Source organism: Tachypleus tridentatus, chromosome 1 (genome assembly GCF_004210375.1).
Source record: "Tachypleus tridentatus isolate NWPU-2018 chromosome 1, ASM421037v1, whole genome shotgun sequence".
NCBI lineage: Eukaryota > Metazoa > Arthropoda > Merostomata > Xiphosura > Limulidae > Tachypleus > Tachypleus tridentatus.
The window spans coordinates 123607240-123633635 of NC_134825.1; the positions used below are offsets into that span (position 1 = coordinate 123607240).

General features: G+C 32.1%; 1 protein-coding gene across 2 annotated transcripts in view; it reads right to left on the reverse strand.

Moving 5' to 3' along the window:
* Positions 1-26396, reverse strand: part of LOC143222593 (latrophilin Cirl-like) — a 91474-nt gene that overhangs the window by 10787 nt on the left and 54291 nt on the right. The window contains exons 4-10 of one of the 2 annotated variants that reach the window (XM_076449300.1): positions 25718-25824; positions 22061-22336; positions 21332-21484; positions 16383-16486; positions 7252-7470; positions 6708-6891; positions 1621-1764 (exon numbers count right to left, since the gene is read on the reverse strand). In XM_076449300.1, the coding sequence (XP_076305415.1) occupies positions 1621-1764; positions 6708-6891; positions 7252-7470; positions 16383-16486; positions 21332-21484; positions 22061-22336; positions 25718-25824 (1187 nt within the window). The remainder of the gene's footprint in view (positions 1-1620; positions 1765-6707; positions 6892-7251; positions 7471-16382; positions 16487-21331; positions 21485-22060; positions 22337-25717; positions 25825-26396) is intronic. The other variant, XM_076449291.1, reaches the window with a different exon arrangement.

Sequence of the window (26396 nt, forward strand, 5' to 3'; positions counted from 1 at the left end):
TTCTTCACTCACAGAGCCGTTATAAGATGACTATCCATCCCACTATTCATTGTTGAAAGAGTAATTGGCGGTAAATGGTGTTGACTAGTTAGCTACGTTCCCTCTAGTTTATAACTGCTAAATTAGGACTGTTAACGCATATAGCTTTCGATTAGCTTTGCGAGAAAATAAAAATAAATAAACTTTACAGATAAATTCAAGTATGAACTGTTGGCAGTTGTCAACAACGGCTTATTTGACATCGAAGAAGAGAACATCATTGTCGTAGTCAATGTACATATCATCTACAGTAAAACATCTCGACGTTCATCATACTCAATGTACACAAACATCTACTAAGAAGAACACGTAAGCAATCAGTACAAGCTAGGTGCTGCATTTCAGCTAGGAGCATAAGGACTGAACATGAGACATGAACTAATAAATTAAATCAACAATTTCTGTTTATATGCATAATTTATTTCATGTATAATTTACTTCACAAATGCATTATTTCACATTTCAGAAATAATGTTACAACTACTTTACTTTATTGCTTTTATTAAGCCTTCTCTACAGCTTTATTGTTTATTGATACTCTGAGAACTTGATAAACAACATTATAAGTTCTGCCTCCTGTTTGGGCTAATATAAAGAGATTTCTTGATAAGCCTACTCTTTAACATCCAAGAAATAGCTGATCATGGGAAAAGTAAGGGGTTTTCAGATTACGTTTTCCCACCTTAAGGATATAACCTTATGCTTTGGTTACCACTTTTGCTGTTGGGCATAAATGATGAAAATCTTATGCTTTCCAAGAAAAAAAAAACTAATACAATTTTTTAAAACCCCAAAACAAAAAAGGATTAAAGGTTGGTCCAAAACTTTGGAATCATTAGCTAACTATAAGTGTTCTTGTTGTGGACGTTGATCAGGGTAGGTTTGCCGGGTAATAACCGTCTTAAGACATGCTCCTTGGTCAAATACATCACTCTATCAAGTTTGGTTGAAATTGGCCCAAACACCACGAAGTAGTTTTCGGACAAACAAACATATATCTATCTATATATATTTATATATATATATTACTTTTATAAGTTTGATGTGTAAGTCACAAGACATATGGTACAAACATGAGTCATACTGCTCACTGTAAAAAAGGCGATCATAGAACCTTTCCCCAAATTTTAGTTAAAAATCATAGTAGCCCAATAAAGCTAATTTAGTGATGTGATATATAAATATAATTATGAAAACATTTTCGAAAGAGCTGCCCACTATCACTTTTATTTATTCCCCAATATTGAAGGCTTATTATACACTTTTAAGGCTCAAATAGTCAAGTCGCAGTGAAACTTAAATCAGTTTATTGTTTTGTTTCTCAGACTGTCATTTTGTAGATAAACTGAATTGATCGATTATATGATTGGAATTCTAAAATTATTTATCACAATGTTTCAAGATCTATTTGTGTAATTAAATATGTTAAAATATTTGCGGAACTTACACGTTTAGATTTCAAATTTATTCAATACGTCCCGCGCATTATTTGACACTGTAGATGCTTATCTTACATTCCACACTCAATTCTGAACACATAAAGCTACACAGAGCAATATTTTGATAATTACGATACTTTACCATTTTTGGCAACACCAAGTAGAGCTTGTGTAGGAACTACGATACAGTCTTCCATTCTTGTCCAATCTGATCCCTCCACATCCTTAAAGGTAGGGAAGCGAACCTCGGAAGTTGACCATGTTTGAATTCGTCGCACCGATACCACTAATTATTAAAAAGGAAACATGTATTCATGTTCTCCTTTGACACATCATAAAACTTCACACCAAATGTATGTGTATAAACATTACACAAATTACCTACATTTAAACTAATAAATATAAATGTGTCTTATGACGGCTGGTATTGGTATTAAAACTTTTACTTATGAAGCAGAGAACAACGTTTCGACCTTCTTAGGTCATATTCAGGTTAATAAAATTAAAATATTTTACAGTTAACCTCATGATGTCCTAAGAAGATGAAAACGTTGTTCTCTGCTTTGTTAGTAAAAGTGTTAATACCCATACCAGCTGTTCTGAGATACATTTTTACTTCAAGTGGGTTTCTCGTTATCACGAATAACAAATAGATGTTCCTGTTTTTTGTATCAAACAACATACATAAATGAAAAAAAACTTAGTAACTTTGCTTAATATCAGTACGTCACTATTTTACATCTTTAAACCTGTGTTATAATACCATATCAACAGATTCAAGTGACTTCGTGTTGTATTTTTCAAAGAACACACAAGATACTTATTTCTTACTTTACAGAGCTGTTGGATTGTCTGGCACTATTTATTTTGTCACATTAGACTAGTTTCACCCTGAAATCATGTTTACATTAAAATTTGCAACAAATCGTGTTTATATGCACTTAATAAAACTTTAAAAATTGTTATACTAACAGTTTGCATGTAGTAACAGTAACAGTTCAATGTTTTACAGTTATTGTAAGTTTACTGCTCTTGTTTTCATTCAGGCAAAATCGCTTCAAGTCCAATTCTTATTTTCAAACTTTAGAGATATTATTGACAGTGCAAAAATCCATGTTTATATAGTGATTGGTCTCAGATAGGTTTGAATAATTTTGAGAGAGTTTACTTTGTCCACTAACAGTGGAAGTATTTCCAGTGCACGACAAAAGTATTGGGAAAGAGTGATGCTAATCCACACGTGTTCTTATTTTCAGGTTTAATACAATCACTCTCCATGAAGTTGTTTGTTGTTTGTCGTGCAGTCTTTCGGCATTAACACCAATTAGTTCACAATCCAATAATCTGACTTGGAGATCCACTTACTCACTTTTGGAATGATTTTAGTTACTCTACATGAAAACATAGCCTTTTTTCACGAATAAATTTGCTATTTTTGCAAAGCCTTTCCTATGATTTCCATTTCTTCTGCAAAATATGTTGTGTCCATCAATACCTTTCCAAAGCTATCTACATTATACAAATTCTTAAAGGAAATATGTTGTATTTTTACAGGCTCGAAATACCTCAAATACATGAATACTACTATCTTCTAAGCAAGATGGTCTCGTGCAGCATGTGCTATACAATAAGAATACCCAGTAATTCAAAATTTAGCATCTTTGCTGCAGTTGCAACACGACTCTTGTGACAGTTCTGAAACGGAGACTTTGAGCTTTTCCAGCTGATATCGGATTCTACCTTACATCGTGTGTTGTTCGGTGGCTTCACAATTACTTAGGAAACAAGATACTTCTGAAATACGAGATTAAACAGATTCAGGCTTATATATTTTGAATTTAGTCGAAGAACGTCATTGCTACGGTACCAGTGTTGGATGCATCGTCCAACACAAGAACAGAGGCGTACGTTCATTATATGGTACTAAAATCACTTTTGCATTTAAGTCTACTTCTCTTTTGAGGCCCAAATGTTCTTACTTTTCACATTAGCTTTACTATCGTACTCTTGAAGTTTGCTTATAATAACATTTTACTGACACTACGTGCGTTTATCAGCGGTAAAACATCATTGATATGACTTCACCATCTTCAGTCTCAGCTGCCTTAGTTGCTACAACAAACTTAATTGTCATTGTTTTCTGTTCCGTGTGACTAAAGCCTGGCATAGAGTAATGTTGATATTTCCATTATTAATCATTTTAATTTTGTTAGACATTAATTTAAGTCTCCTCATCATTCTTGATGTCCTGCCCAGATTATGTTTATGTATTTACTTAAAAACAACTTTTTTATGTTTTATGTCTCAACAGGATTAAACATTGCAAAATACCAATAGATTTTAAGACATTTCCATTTCAGACAGTTGATGATTTTCATGATGAACTGTCCCCCGCTAGTGAAGCGGTATGTCTACGGATTTACAACACTAGAATCAGGGGTTCGATTCCCCTCGGTGGGCTCAACAGATAGCCAGATGTGGCTTTGCTATAAGAAAACACACACACACTCATGATGGACAATAGTATGACTTTTACTGATTTTTATGTCCACCACGGGAAATCGAACACCGAATTTTAGTGTTGTGAGTCCGTAAACGTACCATTATCCCAACTGGAAACATTATCAAGGCAATAAATAATATTGAGTTTCTCCATTAATCAGATGCATAGTTTTTGCATTGATTGTTTAATTCATCATCAGTTAAGAAACTAACTTTTCCCACTATTGCAATACCTTCATATAATATTCTGACTTTTCAGGTCAGGTTTAAAGTACTGAAAAAAAATTTCAAAGACTTTTGTTCCTTCTGACTTCTCAAAAAAGGTTACTTGTACCAAATCTGTTTAGGTAAAAACAAAACATCAAATTGTGTGCGATAGAATATTAGACACATTGTTTTAGTATTGCTTCTATATTAACAAATTACTGTGTAATAACTTATGAATGCCTCCTTTCTTCGTCTGCCTTTACACTAAACCCATTTTAACAAACAACATCCACACACTGGAGTCAATCTTTTGCTCATTTATCTTTAAGTCTGTTTTCTTTATTTCGAATTGTTCTTACAATAAGAAGCTGTGGTTTATCCAATATCTGAGAAACAGAACGTTCTAACAATTATTTTTATTTTAGTTTTAGTAGCAAAAACTTGAAAATAATGTTATTTTGTTTTTTTTCCATTTAATCTCTTTTCTTCCCATTCTTCCCCATTGACCAATCGTATCAGACGTGCTCAACTATAGAACTTAAAAGGAATGTTAATATTACGAGTATAGAGAACTGACAGATTAATTAGTTGGTAAATTTAGTTTTATTTTGAAACCCATCTATTTTGCCCGAGCACAGTTACCGACTTTACGAGTGTGTGTATGTTTTTTTTTTTTGTTGTAGCAAACCCACATCAGACTATCTTCTGAGTCCACCGAGGAGAATCGAACCCCCTGATTTTACCGTTGTAAATCCGTAGATTTACCGCTGTACCCGACTTTACGAGTCCGATAAAGCCGATACTGCCTTCGGTTATGCTTCAGTTTTGCTCAAACTATTTTATGATTGTTATGTGTAAGAAATGATAATATATTTTTTTACGTTGTCAGTCATGGTTCTAACCCAGCAAAATTAACACTAAATATTTGCTACTTCTCATCTAAGAATGTAATAGCAAATTCAAACTATTAACAGTATTTACTATTGAATGTCTAGAACAATTTCAAGCAAGACTTAAACATTTTTGTTTGATATAATTCATAGCAATTAAACCAAAAATCTGTAAACAAGCTACGGTTTCCTATTCAGTGTCTTTATCAAGAGAATAACTGCACGTGACCATATATATATATATATTTAATACATTATAAAAAGCAGTTGAGACAAAATGATATTTTAGTTAATTTACTGTTATTTAACAAACTTTATTTGTCTCCCATTGCGTGATATATTTAAACTTTTATATTAAATTTGAAATATGTATAAGTATTATCACTCTGTAGTAACTCTGTAGCTACATACATGACACACGTAAAAAATAATTTAGTTTGAAAACTTAACTGTTGTTTTGAAAGTTGTTGATTGAGCTGAGTAATACTTATTTTTTTTTAATTTTTGAAAAACCCTACAGGACTGTATAAAGAAAGTAGTGTTTAAAAATATATTACATGTGATGCTAATTTCTTACGATAAATATAATTATATCATTCTTCACCAGCTTATGAAAGCGTACTCGCCATAACAACTGTTGTTGTATCAATGGTTTTAATAAAGAGAGTTCCCACCTGGCGTGAAGAGTTGTGGATTGAGCTACAAGCGTCTTCGGTAATTAATATATTGAACACAGTGTGGTTGGAATACTATTGTTATTTACCATTGTAATTCTTGAACATCGCTAAGGGACTATATAAAAAATATAGTGTTTAAAAAGTTTAAAAAAACCTTACTAATGTCTTATGACAAATATAATTAATAATTTAAGCGACAGTTTAGTTTGAAAACTTCGCTACATTTTGAAGGCTATTGACTGAAATGTTTAACCTATTTGTTTATTGTTTTTTTTCAGCAATACTTTCACAACTGAAAGTTTCATATGAGTTCCTTTAAAGTAAATCCTACTGTGTAACAAAGTTATAAAGAGAAATCATAGAAGAAGTAAAGAATTTGGTCATTACAAATATTAAATTTCATCTCTATTAGAATATAAAGATATTATATTATTTTACTCCACCTAAAGGATATTATTGATTCTGCAATCTGGTGGGAGAATCAACGATCTAATAATCGCATATCAAGAAAAACTGTACGACTTATGCTCACCTAACTGTCATGTTAAATAATATGTATAATGGTTATTGGCCACCAATAATTAAAGCTTAGTTTATCTATCGGCCTATTCTTTTAAAACAAAAAATATTAACTTGCGATGTCGTGTGTTACATTGTCTATATTGCTTTCATGAAAATAATTCAGTTTGAAATCCGAAATGCTTAGTTTTTGCTTATTAAGCTATTTATTTAAAATATATAATTCGACATTATTTAGGTAACATTCTACCCTAATTTAAAGTTTAAACTATAGTACCCTGTTCATGCATGTTTTTCCTAAAACCTTGTATTTATACAGAATCAAACTATAAATGTTGTACACATTTCTTCGTCTATTCTTTTGAAATATACTTAATTAAGATACTTACATCAGGCTGTTATTTATCTAATATATAAAAACTTTACGAACTTACATAAATTATTCTCAAACGTATGGAAACGACTAATTGGTGGTTGGGATTCGAAAAGATGCCAACTACTTTCTTCTAACACTTGTATCAACGCTGATGCAGAAGTCCTCTGTTCAGATAGTGAAAGGTCCCGCCACGAATCATGATGGTATCGTTCCAATAGATTACTGCTTATTTCAGTCATTAGCTAAAACAAGACATCAAATGTTCTTTTATTTTAGGTATCATTTTTTTCGAAGAAGTATCTTACAGATTTTTTACCATAAAACAGAAGAAACCAATTACCTATCGATTCATGATATTTCTGAATAAAAATTTAATTAGCGTATTTAAGACTATCATAAATATAATTTACTTTAAACAATAAATTTATCTGCCAAATTTATCGAAATATTTAAAACAAGTATATATACTAAAGAAAGTACAATCATATATATGTTTAGCACCTCATCATCACAAAATAAATCAAAGGATTTAGAACAAACATTTGTATACGGAGACAGATATATATATATATATCTTATAATTTCTCGATGTATTTCCATACCTCTAACAATTCATGCGCAATCTGTTGTTGCTGGTGGTTTGGAAAGCCTAGATAGCGTTGTTCAGAATCTGTTATGTCCTTAGCACTAACCGCCATCTCAGCAACCAGTCTCTGGGTGATGCCTGACACTTGCCGGATATCCCCTCCATACAGAGGTTTTGTTTTTGTTATTACAGCCAATTCTGTCGCTATCCCAATAATAGATTCATCTCCTTCAATCTGCAATTAGTAATAAGTGGAAAAGTTCAGTGAAAATATATGTGTTATGATAAAAATAAGCCTCAAATATCAAACGAGTTATAATTGGGCAATAAATACTCTGGGATTCTTTGTGTATCTGTGTGCCATAAAAATTATTTTTTTCTCAGGCAAATTCCAACGTCAAAACAATGCACATCACTTTAAAATAATAAACAAGTTTTCGATGTTTTATCTTACAATCGATTTAAAGCGAAACGAAATTCTGTTTAACAGTACAACACAATAATAAATTTGATGTACTTTATTCTTGCTTTTTTACACTACTTTTTCTTAGATGTTAAACTATTGTTTTGAGTAGTGTTTTACTTAAAGCCTAAACTTTCCACTCGTTTCTTTAGGCTAACCCCTGGTGGCTCAACGGTAAGTCTGAAAACATAAATACTCATTTTTTAAGCTAACTTGACTTGTGATATTTTGTGTCTTTTCTTGTCTTTTTTTTTTTTTTGCTGATGCCTTCTTTTGATATAATTTCTTTTCCTACCAGTACAATTATCAAATTAAAATCTTGAAAGTTCACTGATTGTTTAGATTAAGTTCTTAAAATTTTATCATCTTACCTTGCTAATGCATGTTATCAGGGCTTTCAAATTGTGTACATGTTTCTCCCATTAAAACGACACGGTATGGCCAGGTGGTTACGGTACTCGACTCGTAATCCGAGGGTCGCGGGTTCGAATCCTTGTCATACCAAACATGCTCGCCCTTTCAAGCGTGGAGACGTTATTATGTTACAGTCAATCCTACTATTCGTTGGTAAAAGAATAGCCTAAGAGTTGACGGCTGGCAGTGGTGACTAGCTGCCTTCCCTCTAGTCTTACACTGCTAAATTAGGGACGGCTAGCGCAAATAGCCCTCGTGTAGCTTTGTGCGAAATCCAAAACAAACCAAACAAACCCTTTAACTTGTATCACTTAACGTTTCATATTCTGAATGAGCAACTTTAAATAATATTACGCTAAGATATGTGTATTTAGAACAAAGAAACAAAACCCTTGCTGAAATTTTTTTTTCTTTTTAGAACAACCATAAAACCGTGATTTTATGAAGATCGATTGTCAAGTAAGTAACAAATAATTACAATTATTTCGTCTTAAAGTAACATTAACGTGCGAAAATACGTCATTTGTTTGATAACTTTGTGTTTAATTTAAATTTTCTTGTGAAACTTTATTCCCATGGTTACGTCAACACATCTTGTTGCTATAAACTGAAGACAAACGAGTTCAGAAACAGCAACGCCTCGATATGTAAAGCATTACTTGTTTAAAACCTGTTTCTTTCACAAAAAATTGTGAAATTGAAATATATTGCCAGATTACAATATCACTTGCTTCATCGCTTCAGTGTCTTAATCCCGTCTTAAGCTCGTCACAGTTAAAATAATAACTGATGCACGAAATTTGTAAGACTGATGACTGTATGTGTGTTTGTATACGCAACAACAGTGAAAATTACTAATATTATGATACCACGGAATATCAAATTACCTCGTTTATCTGAGAAACTGTCAAAAATGACAAATGGACTCTGAGAAAACAGCTTAAAAATAGTGACACCGACATTTTATGTAAGATAATAAATTCTACACCAGAATTACTGGCTTTATGTTTCCAATAAATTAGTTCGTAAAGCTCCGAGTGAGCTGTATAACCTCACTTGTTTAGGGAAAAAGCGACATTTTTAATTAAGACAAACACCGACCCTTTACACGAAAATATGAACTTTTATATGTATATACTATAGCCATCAAAATTAAATTGTTATATACTTATTGTTGTTTTGCTGTAGTTTACTGTTTGTGTTTACTGTGAAGCTTGCGAAAACCTTCTTGAATAGAAAAGCAAATATAAATGTTTCGTGTTAAGCATCAATTATATTAAAAATAGTATTTAATATTATTTCTTTAAACACCGAAAAATCGTTGTGATCTCAATAAAAACACTACAAAGTTCATTATATAAATTGTAGTTTGATAGCTGATCCTAAGACTATAATGCAATAAGAGTTTAAGCTCTTTTCTCTCTGTTTCTCAGTGTTTGCGAAACGTATCAAACCTAATGAATTGACCTGGTATTTATTTGTCTCAAAGAACTAGTGGATCTATTGAGGAATGATGTATTTTCATGGCATTTGAGGCGTGTTCATTCTCCATAACATTCTACAGGCGCAGGTTATATAGTATTATCATAAATACCACAAAAAAGTATTCAAGATTTTCCTAAACATTACCAGTAAACCAGGTCCAAGAAAGCTAAAAGAAGTACACGTAATATTACCATATTATTCATGAAAGGAACAACACAGTAAGAGAACCCAGATAGCCAATTGTTTAGCTTTGTGCTTAATTCTAAACAAACAAAAAACAAGCATACATAATAATATTATCAGTACACCAAGTCCGAATAAGCTAAAAGTAACTCGCGTAATAATATCACCAGTAGAATAAGTCTAAGCTATATGAAACAAGACCATGTAATAATATTTCCTATAAAACAAGTCTAAACTACCTAAAACAAGCCCATGTAATAATATTTCCTGTAGAACAAGACTAAACTATCTAAAACAAGACCATGTAATAATATTTCCTGTAGAACAAGTCTAAACTATCTAAAACAAAACCATGTAATAATATTTCCTGTAGAACAAGCCTAAACTATCTAAAACAAAACCATGTAATAATATTACCAGTAGAACAAGTCTAAATTATCTAAAACCAGCACACGAAATATTTCCTGTAGAACAAGTCTAAACTATCTAAAACAAGCCCATGTAATATTGTCTGTACAACAAGTCTAAACTATCTAAAACAAAACCATGTAATAATATTTCCTGTAGAACAAGTCTAAACTATCTAAAACCAGCCCATGAAAAAATATTTCCTGTAGAATAAGTCTAAAGTATCTAAAACAAGCCCATGTAATAATATTACTAGTAGGAGAAGTCTAAACTATCTAAAATAAGCCTATAAAATAATACCTTCTGTAGAAAAAGTCTAAACTATCTAAAACCAGCCCATGTAATAATATTATCAGTAGAACAAATTTAAACTATCTAAAATAAGCCTATGAAATAATATTTTCTGTAGAACAAGTCTAAAGTATCTAAAACCAGCCCATATAATATTTCCTGTACTGAAAGTCTAAACTATCTTAAACAAGCCCATGAAATATTATTTCCTGTAGAACAAGACTAAACTATCTAAAACAAGCCCATGTAATAATATTACCAGTAGAACAAGTCTAAATTATCTAAAACCAGCCCATGAAATATTTCCTGTAGAACAAGTCTAAACTATCTAAAACAAGCCCATGTAATATTTCCTGTACAACAAGTCTAAACTATCTAAAATAAGCCTAAGAAATATTATTTTTTCTATAATAAGTCTAAACTATCTAAAACGAGCCCATGTAATAATATTTCCTGTAGCACAAGACTAAATTATCTAAAACAAAACCATGTAATAATATTACCATTAGAACAAGTATAAATTATCTAAAACTAGCCCACAAAATACTTCCTGTAGAAAAAAGTCTAAATTATCTTAAACAAGCCCATGTAATATTTCCTGTAAAACAAGTCTAAACTATCTAAAACCAGCCCATGAAATAATATTTTCTGTAGAATAAGTCTAAACTATCTAAAACAAGCCTATAAAATAATATTTTCTGTAGAACAAGTCTAAACTACCTAAAGCCAGCCCATGTAATAATATTACCAGTAGAACAAGTCTAAACTATCTAAAATAAGCCTATGAAATAATATTTTCTGTAGAAAAAGTCTAAACTATCTAAAACAAGCCAATGTAATAATATTAATAGTAGAAGAAGTCTACACTATCTAAAACAAGCCCATGTAATAATATTTCCTGTAGAACAAGTCTAAACTATCTAAAACAAGCCCATCAAATAATATTTCCTGAAGAACAAGACTAAACTATCTAAAACAAAACCATGTAATAATATTACCAGTAGAACAAGTCTAAAGTATCTAAAACAAGCCCATGTAATAATATTACTAGTAGAACAAGTCTAAACTATCTAAAACCAGCCATGTAATAATATTACCAGTAGAACAAGTCTAAACTATCTAAAACAAGTCCATGTAATAATATTTGTTGTAGAACAAGACTAAACTAACTGAAACAATACCATGTAATAATAATACCAGTTGAACAAGTCCAAAGTATCTAAAACCAGCCCATCTAATATTTCCTGTACAGCAAGTCTAAACTATCTTAAACAAGTCTATGAAATAATATTTCCTGTAGAACAAGACTACACTATCCAAAATAAGCCCATGTAATAATATTACCAGTATAACAAGTCTAAACTATCTAAAACCAGCCCATGTAACAATATTATCAGTAGAATAAGTCTAAACTATCTAAAATAACCCTATAAAATAATATTTTCTGTAGAAAAAGTCTAAACTATCTAAAACCAGCCCATGTAATAATATTACCTGTATAACAAGTCTAAACTATCTAAAACAAACCCATGAAATAATATTTCCTGCAGAACAAGACTAAACTATCTAAAAAAAGCCCATGTAATAATATTACCAGTACAACAAGTCTAAACTATCTAAAACAAGTCCATGAAATATTTCCTGTAGAACAAGTCTAAACTATCTAAAACAAGACCATGTAATAATATTTCCTTTAGAACAAGTCTAAACCATGTAAAATTTCCTGTAGAACAAGTCTAAACTATCTAAAACAACACCATGCAATAATATTTAACACAAGACCATGTAATAATATTACCAGTAAAACAAGTCTAAATTATCTAAAACCAGCCCATGAAATACTTCCTGTAGAACAAGTCTAAACTATCTAAAACAAGCCCATGTAATAATATTTCTTATAGAACAAGACTAAACTATAGGAAACAAAACCATGTAATAATATCATTAGTAGAACAAGTCTAAATTATCGAAAACCAGACCATGAAATTTTCCTATAGAACATGTCTAAACTATTTAAAACGAGCCCATGTAATATTTCCTTTCCACAAGTCCAAACTATCTAAAACAAATGCCAGTAGAACAAGAAATATTATTTCCTGTTTTAGAAGTCTAAATTATCTAAAACCAGCCCATGAAATATTTCCTGTCGAACAAGTCTAAACTGTCTAAAACAAGCCCATGTAATATACCTGTACAGCAAGTCTAAACTATCTAAAACAAGTCTATGAAATAATATTTTTTACAGAATAAGTCTAAACTATCTAAAACAAGCCCATGAAATAATATTTCTTGCAGAGCAAGTCTAAACTATCTAAAACCAGCCCATGTAACAATATTATCAGTAGAATAACTCTAAACTATATAAAATAACCCTATGAAATAATATTTTCTGTAGAAAAAGTCTAAACTATCTAAAACCAGCCCATGTAATAATATTACCTGTATAACAAGTCTAAGCTATCTAAAACAAACCCATGAAATAATCTAAAACAAGCCCATGTAATAATATTTCCTGCAGAACAAACTAATCTAACTGAAACAAAACCATTTAAGAATATTACCAGTAGAACAAGTCTAAATTATCTTATACCAGCTCATGAAATATTTCCTGTAGAACAAGTCTAACCTATCTAAAAGTAGCACATGAAATAATATTTCCTGTAGAACAGGACTACACTATCTAAAACAAGCCCATGTAATAATATTTCCTGTAGAACAAACTAAACTAACTGAAACAAAACCATGTAATAATATTACCAGTAGAACAAGTTTAAATTAACTTAAACCAGCCCATGAAATATTTCCTATAGAACAAGACTACACTATCTGAAACAAAACCATGAAATATTTCCTGTAGAACAAGTCTAAACTATCTAAAACCAGCCCATGAAATAATATTTTCTGTAGAATAAGTCTAAACTATCTAAAACTAGCCCATGTAATAATATTACCAGTATAACAAGTTTAAACTATCTAAAACAAGCCCATGAAATAATATTTCTTGCAGAGCAAGTCTAAACTATCTAAAACCAGCCCATATAACAATATTATCAGTAGAATAAGTCTAAACTATCTAAAATAACCCTATAAAATAATATTTTCTGTAGAAAAAGTCTAAACTATCTAAAACAAGTCCATAAAATATTTCCTGTAGAACAAGTCTAAACTATCTAAAACAAGACCATGTAATAATATTTCCTTTAGAACAAGTCTAAACCAGTTAACACAAGACCATGTAATAATATTACCAGTAAAACAAGTCTAAATTATCTAAAACCAGCCCATGAAATACTTCCTGTATAACAAGTCTAAACTATCTAAAACAAGCCCATGTAATAATATTTCCTGTAGAACAAGACTATACTATAGGAAACAAAACCATGTAATAATATCATTAGTAGAACAAGTCTAAATTATCTAAAACCAGCCCATGAAATATTTCCTATAGAACATGTCTAAACTATTTAAAACGAGCCCATGAAATATTTCCTATAGAACATGTCTAAACTATTTAAAACGAGCCCATGTAATATTTCCTTTCCACAAGTCCAAACTATCTAAAATAAGCCTAAGAAATATTATTTCCTGTTTTAGAAGTCTAAATTATCTAAAACCAGCCCATGAAATATTTCCTGTCGAACAAGTCTAAACTGTCTAAAACAAGCCCATGTAATATTACCTGTACAGCAAGTCTAAACTATCTAAAACAAGTCTATGAAATAATATTTTTTACAGAACAAGGCTAAACTATTTAAAATAAGCCTATGAAATAATATTTCCTGTAGAATAAGTCTAAACTATCTAAAACAAGCCCATGTAATAATATTACTAGTACAACAAGTCTAAACTATCTAAAACCAGCCCATGTAATAATATAACCAGTAGAACAAGTCTAAAGTATTTAAGACAAGACCATATAATAATATTTTCTGTAGAACAAGTCTAAACTATCTAAAACAAAACCATGTAATAATATTACCTGTAGAACAAATCTAAATTATCTAAAACCAGCCCATGAAATATTTCCTGTAGAACAAGTTTAAACTATCTAAAACAAGCCCATGAAATTTTCCTGTAGAACAAGCCTAAACTATCTAAAGCAAAACCATGTAATAATATTTCCTGTAGAACAAGTCTAAACTATCTAAAATAAGACCATGTTATAATATTTCCTGTAGAACAAGTCTAAACTATCTAAAACAAGACCATGTTATAATTATTCCTGTAGAACAAGTCTAAACAATGTGAAACAAGACCGTGTAATGACATTACCGCCACTACTTTTCATGAGAGGAACAACACAGTAATGTCTAAACTTTTCTCCACACTATTGACAAACATGCACACATTTATCGCGAACAAACTAGCTATCATGAAATGCAACGTGAATAGACACGATAGAAGCTGAGAAGATTGTTGTCTCAACATTTTTGATAAATTTTGTTCAGTGTGTATAATGATGTGTGTAATAGAAAGCCAATGCCTAGAAATTAATTTTACCAGTATTTTTATTAGTTAAAAATTGTTCAAAACGTAATAGGTACGATTCTGAACAGTGGTTTATATTTTACAAGATAAGATGTTTCTAAACATTCCGTTTAAGTAATGATAATAATTTGACTTTATAACAATTATATTTCAGATTCAATATTGCTCTTTGAACTAACTCTTTCATTGTTTATTGTATTAAATGGCACAGCCATGATTACGCACTTTTGTTCAACATTGCAGTTTCCAATATAACAAGCTTTTGTGCTAATGAAAACGATACCAATTTTAGACCATATTTCGTGGCATACTTTCATTGACTCCTCATTGTAGGTGGATGTCTACATCGAAGAATGCATTAAAGTCTTGTTCAGCTGATTGAAGACTCGTGATAAGTTAGCGGTAAGTTTACTGACTAAAAAACGTTAAAATCCAATTACCTACAGTGGACACAGAAGATAACCAATGTGATTTCTGCATTAAAATAACGAAAACTTGCATCAGAGTACATGACCCCATGTGGTCGAATAAAATAATGTAATTCTGTTTCTTCATTTACATTTCTCTTCATAGTGACAGGAATTGTAATATTTCGCCTTCTCCATATTGTTGTTTATATATTGTTAATGACACCTGAATTTATACTCCTAAATTCAACACAATGGATTCTTTATTTTGAGGATACATACTATACTCCTAAGCACTTTGAAATATGGTTTCTGAATCTAGTGCAAATTTTTCTTTTCCTTTGGAAACACTGAATACTTCCTTTTTCTAAATACTCTGTCTCTTTGGGTCTACATTTTTAGCAATCACATTATACGAATGACCCAAGGAAGGTTCTGTCTACCATCCTGATTGCTTGTTGAATTGCCAAATATCCAATCTGAACCAAATACGTAGGTGCTAAACGTGTCATCTATGGCATCATGGCTCACAACTGTAGCAGCAAGACACATTAAATATGCAAATTATTCTTATAAAGTGCAGTTATTTTAGATTTTCATCAATATTTTTTTCATCCGGTTTACTAACATCTAAAATAGCATTACTATTTTTAATTCTCAAATATAATCAACACGGCCCGGCATGGCCAAGCGTGTTAAGGCGTGCGACTCGTAATCTGAGGGTCGTGGGTTCGCATCCCCGTCGCGCCAAACTTGCTCGCCCTTTCAGCCGTGAGGGCGTTATAATGTAACGATCAATCCCACTATTTGTTGGTAAAAGAGTAGCCCAATAGTTGGCGTTGGGTGGTGATGACTAGCTGCCTTCCCTCTAGTCTTACACTGCTAAATTAGGGACGGCTGGCACAGATAGCCCTCGAGTAGCTTTGTGCGAAATTCAAAAAACAAACAAACAATCAATCAACATACTTTGATGTAGCTTTATACCAATTTAATAATCACCAAACTTACTCTTCTGTGCAAGTTGTCTACCCACATCGACTGACATTCACTCAAATCAGGAGACTCTGGCAACCATACAACCGGTTTAGTTCCACACTGCCATCTGGCGTAACCTAGAATAAATATTTTGCTTCAAATTAACTAGTTCTGTACACCACAATCTCAGATCATTTTTTGAACAAAATTAGCATCAACAGCATACACAATTAATTTAAGGAAATAGTTGAAACGTGGTTGGATAAAAGAAATAAAGAAATTTAAATTTCAGATACGTTGAAAAAATCTAAAACAAGTTACGGAAACATCACTTCAAATACTCTCAATAAAGATGCATTATATGCATAAAAAGTAGTTAAGGAAGACAATCGGTATAACTTTAACACAAAGTTTTGCTATCTCATAGTACAATGCAAGTTTCACCTATTCTTTAATTTCATGGTTTACTACTTCTTATATACAGTTTATTGTACAAAAACTAAAATCCATATCAACATAAATGTTATTCCTTGCATGATTCATATACCTTTTCTGTGTAAGCCTACGCATAAATTAGTCAAATCGTCCAAATAATGACCTTTATCCTCAAACCATCTACCTCAACAAAGGAATAATGTAAGTGAACAATAAATCTTACGTTGTGTAAGCTTACAAAATAATTAGAACACTTCAAACTAATGTGCTATAAATTATGTTCATGGTTATCATATCACATAGACAGATTGCTTGAAAGACAGCACTTATAAATCACTGTCTTGGTTATTCATCGCTTTCTTTTTATTTGTTTTATTCATGAATCAACTGTTATATGATATTTTACTTGCTTATTGTACAAGTAAAAGTAATGTAAGTAAAAAACGACCCCTTACTTTCTAATATCGAGATTATTGTTCATAATATGCATAGCTTATCATGTTAGTTTACAGGATATGGAAACAAATTACCTTGCAGATATTTCAGAATTTCTGAATCAACCATTAGTGTAAAAGTGTTGGACAGAAACGACAAAATTGAAATATTTAGTTAACAAGTTCTTAGTATTTCAACATACGGGTACAGGTAGTTATTTTTTCTGCATTTTGTTTAAATCACTCAAAGACCGATTTAATTTAAAGTAATTTTCGAAGTTCTAAAAAAGGGGAAAACCGAGCATGTTTGTGGTTTTTAGTAAATGCGTTCCACATACATACCAGTCATGTGAAAAAGTTAGGACACCCTATGAAAGCCTGTGTATTTTTGTAACATTTTCGGATATATAGATAGTTAATCTCAATTTCAACAATACTGAGAGATTATAGGAATATAACTAAACAATTAAAACTGAAGAAAAGACTTTTCAAGATTGTCTGTAAATGTAATTCTACAAAAATGCATATTCTAACTGAGGAAAAAGTTAGGACGACCCCACATTTATTTCCTTTTAAAATGGCTCAACTCACACACAGGTGCACATGATTAGAATATTGTTACTCAGCATTTTGAATGAGGCTTGCCCTATTTAAACCTCAGACATTTAGTTTAGTGTGCTCCTGACTGTTGAAGTAAGAGTGAGCATCATGGTGAGAGCAAAAGAGCTGTCCGAGGTCTTCAGAAAGAAAATTGTAGCAGCTTATGAGTCTGGTAAGGGATTTAAAAAAGATTTTGAAATCAGCCATTCCACTGTCCGGAAAATAGTCAACAAGTGGAGGGCTTTCAAAACAACTGCCAACATGCCCAGGTCTGGTCGTCCAAGCAAGTTCACCCCAAGAGCAGACCACAAGATGCTTAAAGAGGTCTTCAAACACCCTAAAATGTCATTACGGGACCCACAGCAGGCTCTGGCTACTGTTGATATGAAAGTGCATGCCTCTACAATCAGAAAGAGACTGCACAAGTTTAACTTGCATGGGACGTGTGCAAGGAGGAAACCTTTGCTCTCTAAGAGAAACATCAAGGTCAGACTGAAGCTTGTCAGAGAGAATGTAGACAAAGACCAGGACTTCTGGAATATTGATCTTTGACAGATGAGTCCAAAATTGAATTATTTGGACACCAGAACATAAAACATGTTTGGCGTAAACGAAATACAGTATTCCAGGAAAAGAACCTCATACCAACTGTGAACCATGGAGGTGGAAGTGTCATGGTTTGGGGCTGCTTTGCTGTAGCAGAACCTAGACAGCTCACAATTATAGAATCCACCATGAATTCTACTGTGTATCAGAGGGTGCTTGAGGATCATGTTACACCATCTGTATGAAAATTAAATCTGAAGCGGAACTGGACCCTGCAACACGACAATGACCCAAAACATACTAGTAAATCCACCAAGGACTGGCTGAAAACTAAGAAATGGAGAGTTCTGGAATTGCTGAGTCAAAGCCTAGATCTTAATCCCATTGAGATGCTGTGGGGTGACTTGAAATGGGCTGTACATGCAAGAAACCCCTCAAACATCTCACAGCTGAAAGAATTCTGCATTGAGGAGTGGGGCAAACATTCTTCAGACCGATGTCAGAGACTGGTACATGACTACAAGAAGTGTCTCACTGCAGTGATTTCAGCCAAAGGGGGTAACACTAGCTATTAGGTGGTAGGATGTCCTAACTTTTTCCTCAGCTAAAATATGCATTTTTGTAGAATTACATTTACAGACTATCTTGAAAAGTCTTTTCTTCAGTTTTAATTGTTTAGTTATATTTTTTAATCTCTCAGTATTGTTGAAATTGAGATTAAATATCTATGTATCCAAAAATGTTACAAAAATACATAGGGTGTCTTAACATTTTCACATGACTGTAGCTATAAAAGTACCTTCATGAAAGCCTGGCATGGCCAGGTGGTTAAGGCACTCAACTCATCATCTGATGGGCACAGGTTTGAATCCTCGTCACACCAAACATGCTCGTCGTTTTAGGCGTGAGGGTGTTATAATGTGACAGTCAATACCTCTATTTATTGGTAAAAGAGTAGGCGAAGAGTTGACAATCGGTGATGATGCTAAATTAGGGACGGCTAGCGCAGATAGCCTTCGAGTAACTTTGCATGAAATTCAAGCCAACCTCCGTGAAAAACAAAAACAATGTTTACTTATGTGAGATTTTCCTATAAATAAACCGTTTTACGATATCACTGATCGCATATTCTCAAGTAATTTATGCAATTCTAAATTATTTAGTCTTGGATATACTTTGTAATACCTTTTATGTAAGAAACGAAAGTCTTCTAGACATTTCGTACAACATGAAAATGGATTACTTTTCAAAAACCAATCTATTAAATACGGGTAATTTTAAAAAAAGTCTCGGTGCTGTAACATTCAAACTATACTGCAATTAATACAAATACAACGTATGTGTGAATCGAATCTATGGATCAACATTCTGGTTATATGTGATTTCGATCATGATTTTACAGAACACATTTTTTCACGTTATTTCGGGCTTGATCTTTTTGAACACCTTTGTTTGTTTTACGTTATTTCGGGTTTGATCTTATTGATTATTCTGGTTTTATGTTATTTCGACCATGGTCTTATTGAACGCCTTCGTTTTACCTTATTTCAGGTTTGGTCTTATTGAACATTCTGGTTTTATGTTATTTCGTGCTTGGTCTTATTGAATGTTCTGGTTCTATGTTATTTCGGGCTTGACCTTATTGATCACTCTGGTAAAATGTTATTTCGCATTTTGTCTTATTGAAATCCTTCGTTTTACGTTGTTTCAGGTTTGGTGTCACTGAACTTTCTGGTTATATGTTATTTCGGGCTTGGTCTAATTGAACACCTTCGTTTTACGTTATTTTAGGTTTGATCTTGTTGAATATTATGGTTTTATGTTATTTTGGGCTTGGTTTTATTGAACACCTTCGTTTTACGTTATTTCAGGTTGGTCTTATTAAACATTCTGGTTCTATATTATTTCGGGCTTGGTCTTATTAAAAAGTCTGGTTTTATGTTATTTTGTGCTTGGTTTTATTGAACATATAGTTCTATGTTATTTTGGGCTTGGTCTTATTTTATATTCTGGTTTTATGTTATTACGACCATGGTCTTCTTGAACATTCTGGTTCTATGTTATTTTGGCCATGGTCTTATTGAACACCTTCGTTTTTTGCTATTTCGGATTTGGTCTCATTGCAAGTGTTAACTGTGATCCATTTAAAACTTCACTAAAAAATTAAATACAACCAGTCGAGAAATCAGCTTGTGAGCAGCAGATTGTCAACAATTGTGTCGTGAGATAGATTTGTTATTATACTTATGTTTAATTAGGGGAATGCATACATGTTTATATGTACATGAATGAAATTTACAACGTATATAAGTAATTTCTTGCATTTTAAATTGATAAATACAAAATACAGTTATTTTATACAGACGAAACACTTTATTATGTCAATGGTACACCTACCGTTATTGATGAAAATTCTGAAAATAAATTTTTACTGAGTTAAATCTTGTGAAATGAGATAATATAATGGAGAATGAAAGCAAGTCATGTTTATGAAGTATTGAATTTGTATTCCAAAAATGAACCGAATATGAAAAGAATATAAAAATATTGAAATTTAATGTATTATATAGATTTTTTATCAGCAAAAGCGAAAACTTACGTAATAAAGATTTATACAGTAAAAAAACTACAATTTTGCCAGAAAGTTCAGATAATTATTCCACTTGTTAACCATATGCACTCTCCTAGCCTATTATCGGTAAATTAGGAATATTGGTATGTCTATCGTCAAGTGATAATATTGTCGGCAAATGGGTTGTCGTCGAGTTTTCTGTCGATTATGTCGATGGATTGATTGTCGCTGAATTTGCTATCGTACAGTTGACCCTGAACCCTCTAACCAGAAATATGGTGAAAGAAAAGTATTGATTCTTTTTTGGAGACAAACCACATAAGTTAGAAATCATGACAAAGTAAGGCTAAGGGAATGAAAAGTTTAGAAACTTAGTTATTATTTATCACACCTACCAGTTGAACCAGCAGGGCATTTCTCTATCGCTATTTGCCCTTCCCTTGTCCAGTTCCAAATAATATTTCTTGCGATGACAGGTGGACAGTACAAATCATTATGAAATACTGGTGGAGGTGGCGATGAACTACGATAAAATACTGTTGTTGTCTCTATCCAAACAAAAGTTACCAATTCTTAAATCTGCTAACACAGTATAGACACAGTACGCATTTAGACATTGGGAGAGATACTCTAACGAAACAAATATTGTAAATTCCTTAAGCAAACAACACTGCATAAACACAATACACACTCAGTCATCAGAACAACATAAAAATAATTATCTTTCAACTGTTCTTCTAATAACTGTTTTATATAGAATTATTATGTAGTTTTAACAGAATATGAAGGGAACGTATAATAATTAAGAACAATTACCTAATCCAACTTGAAACAGTTAAGTATTTAACAGGACGTAAATAGACTTAAAAAAGCTCCGATAAATCAACTAAAAATCTATACGGTTCTCAAATTTATGAGGGCTAAGACATTACAGTAAATATTAAAGAAACATAGCTTAAACCCTTACGTAACCTTCAATTACTTGAGCGTACGAAAACACATAAACATGTTTTACCAACCGTTTTATAATGGAACGTTACTTCTGTTTTATTAACGTGGATTAGGAGACATTTAGAAGATGGCAACAGAGACAACGTATGAGAAAAGATTTAATTATTATCTACCTGTTTTGGATCTCGTAAATTTTCTGTCGTATTCCAATACAGTGGTAGAGTTTGAAGAATTAGAATGCAACGTTGAAAGTGAAGGCGATAATAATAAAGTTGTGGGGATCGGACGCTCTGTCGTTGTTATCGTTCCTAATGATGCCGATGGTGTAGGTGTCGTTGTTGATGTCGTTGTTGTTCTTGGTTTGGTAATAGGAATTATGATTGGTGGCCTTGTAGTTGTAGTTGTGGACGTTGTTTTTGATAACATAGTAGAAGACAAGGGGTTAAATTCTGAAAAGCAATTCGTAGCATAATCTTGGACACTTAATATATCTTTTTCATTCATATTAAATATATTCTGCATTTCTTAAAAAATAAATAGCACGACGAAAAACAAATCATGCAGCAAGCTACAAACTTATGACAACTTGCTTTCAGAATTGAAACAGCTTAGAATAATGATATGCTACTATAACTGTTTGTTAAATACATTATTAGATATTCAAAAATAATAAAAAATAGATTGAATTATATGTCGGTGACTTTTAACTATATGAAGCGTTTTACAACTTGGAAATTACTATGCATGCACATACTTCTTGAAAGAGAACGTGTCATTTTCAGACTGTAACAACGATAATGCAGGGGATTTATATCAGTCGGACTTGTCAATAAAAAAGCCTCGTCCTTGAATATTATAAAATAAACCTATACATTAGGTTTATATAATATAAACATAATAAAAATATAATAAGAAAAATCCTGAGTATTTTAAATCATTATTTATGTATGCAGTTATTCTTCTATGTCATTAAAATATTCACCAAATAACCTGACGCCGCAATCTCCGTTACTCGAAAATGATCAACGAGCGCAAAAGGTTACAGAAATTGATTATTTCGTTTGACGTGGATGCCTTAACATTCTGTAACGGGCGTTGTTATTATAACTTTTTAATAATTCAAATTAATTAGATGCTCGTCCTTATATGAAACCTCCTACTTATGTTACAACGAACCTCTGAGAACTTTACGTAATGTGGTTCAGACCAAATTTATACAGCGGAAAATGTTAAAAGCTATAAGAAAAATGGTTAATTTGGTTGTCAAATCCCTGGACAATTTGAGACACACCTACACACATATAAACCTCTAAATTTAATTAATAATAAGAGCTTTGCATCTTACGTTCGATCCTTCCGCATTAATGCTGTTTTTAGGCATGTTGAGATAGTTCGCTATGCTTGTTTCGAGTTTCACGCAAAACTACACAAAGGTTATTTTCACTAGCCGCCCCTAATTTAGCACTGAAAGACTATAGGGAAGGCAGCTAGTCATCACCACTCGCCACTAACTCTTGGGCTACTTTCTTATCAGCGAATAGTTGGATTGACCATAACTTATGAAACGCCCTAATGAGCATGTTTGGTGGGACGAGGATCCGATTCCGCGACGCTCAGACTCCAGCCGAGCGCCCTAACCATCCGGTTCTGTTCGTTATGACCAGAATTAGTTACATATATAAACATTCTGTAAAGTATCAGACAACAAGATTCTTGAAAACTATACTGAATTACTTAGCGAGTTTGTTCGCTGTGGCCAGAGCTTCCAATGGCACAACAGAATGCTTGCGGCCTTTTAACGCTAGAAACCAGGTTTTGATACCCATGGTGGCCCAGCACAGATACCTCATTATGTCACTTTGTGCTGAACTTTAAAAATAAAGCTATGACCAGCATTAGTTACATATGTAAACATTCTGTAAACTAACAGTGCGATTTATGAGACTGGGTTACACTGTTTAATTTTAAACGTCTACTTCGAGTGTCCTTAAAAGTAATGATATAAAATTTAAAGGATCTTTCTTATGAAAAAAGAAAGTTCCATATAATGTTGTGAAAACCAGATTCAAAAATATCTCAGTAGAAGCTAGTGTTAAAGGTATTTTGACCTGTAACCACAATAAAAATAAGTGAGACGAAACATTTAAGTACGAATAAGACACGTTTCTAGTTATTGTTTTTATCATTGTAGAACTAAAGATTAGTTTATAAAAATCGTTTCAGTAACTTTAAAATATTAATGTGTGAATAGTTTTGGAACTGAATTATTCGTACTATAGATTTAGTTAGCTAGGTGGCGTCCGTTGAGGGTTGCAATAAGAATATCATAAGCACCATTTATCACGATAATCTAATTTTACTAATATATATTACAAAAACTTGTCATAAAATACGTACAGTGCTTAAATCAGTTAACCCTTCTATGTTCTATTAAAATAAATTATTTATTTTCAAATTAGACTTCTAAAACGTACAAAATGTACGGCTAAATCTCGGAGTAAAATGTGAAATGCGCCTTTCCGCTCTCTGAAATCTTGGTTAAACTAAGTCGCTCACGTAAGTCACTAGAGTTAAGTAAACACAAAACTAGATGTGACATCACGTAAAATATAGTTCAGTGATGAAAAATCAGTCAGTCTGTCATTTTCTGTTTTTCTTCAAATCAAAACAAGACGATATAATTAGATATACGATATCCCTACCTGACAAATGATAACTTATTTGTCCACATTATTAACATCCATATTTCAAAATACAAGCATGAAAATCGAAATAAGTCTTATATTTGATGTCATTTTTGTCCAGTCGTCGTAACGTTATGACATTCCTTCTACATATTTCCAAGTAAACAAATTGGAAAACATAAAAGACATACGAAAATAAATTTTGTCTGAATACAAAACAAGAAAATATTATAATTCAGTTCACGTATAGAAAACTTAACATCAACTGCCTACAACTACTCGAGGGCTATCTGTGCTAGCCGTCCCTAATTTTGCAGTGTAAGACTAGAGGGAAGACAACTAGTCATCATCACCCACCGGCAACTCTTGGGCTACTCTTTTACCAACGAACAATGGGATTAACCGTCCCCTTATACCGCCCCCACGGCTGAAAGGGCAAACATGTTTGGGTATTGATTAAAAAGTACAGTTCTAGTAACACAAAAGTCAGTTTCCTTTGGAATCAAATGGATTCAAGTTGTAGTATTCAGTAAAACGTGTGCCTTGAAACAAATATAATAAGTGCTTGACTCCTGCTTTGATTGATGCAAAACGTGACTATCTTTGACAGGGTTTAAACCTGAAGAACTAGGTAAGTGACAGCCCCAAAGATTTTGTTAGTGTTAGTACCGAATTTACAGAATGTAAAGTATTATTTTTGTGTTTCTATGGGCTCGTAACATTTTTATCATTTTGATTTCTCACATTTTCAGTGTTTTACGTTATATAAAGAAATTTTTCTATTGAGATATGGGAAACTGCAAAAAAGCATAGTAAACATTATTTTCTCTGTGCATTTAATCAGCGTGATGTAGCCTCGTATATTTATATTAAAGTTTTATTTTTCAAAATAGTAATAAAAACACCGTTTTTTAAAATGCTTATGCCATCTAAATACGTTTGTATTGAAACTGAAATGCTACTTACATTTAATATAATCATGCTTACTTGCTAACATAATATTTTGCTTTAAAGCAGGTGAAAAACTATCGTACTCAAACCAAAGACATGCCTGCAGTTCGAGATATTCGTGCATCATGCAGCAGTTATGATGCGCACCCAAACGGAAAACACAACAAAAACCTTTCTTTCATTTTCATTGGGTACCTGAAACACAAAGATAATGGGCTTCCAGGTATTTTGTCGTCCCTGGACATGGGTCGTCAAATGTTCTACTGGACGCTTGTACAGTACAGCCTTTCTTCAGGGCACAGCTTCAAAAAGTATTATTTATATATTAAAAGACTTACCATTCAGCATGGAGCACTAACCCTAAAAATAAAATATGTTCAAGTTTAAAGTAACAAGAACGTATTTTCAGTTGTACCATAAAATCAGCAATTTAATTCGTTTCAAAAGAAATAATATATGAGCCCCGACTTTCTAATATTCTGAACATTGTCCAAATAAATCATTGTACCTCCATATTAGCCTATTTACGGTAAATTTTATCTTAAACTGAATGAGAAAACGATTACTCTTTACCATATGCGATTATTTACCAATAGGTAAAAGTATATATTTTTTATCAGTAACAAATCTTCACATTATCAACAGTGTGTGTATGTATATATATATATATATATTGTAAATTGATATTTTTCCACGCTACAGTAGATCTAAATGTTAATATGGCTCTTGAATAGCATTTAGATCAAAATGAGCAATATTACTGCAAACTTGCGTATAGTTTTCAATCCGTCATTTTAGACCGTCTGAAATATAGCAATTATTCCATACCGATAATGATGTATTCTGTTATATCTTATGTATTATATTGTCCAAT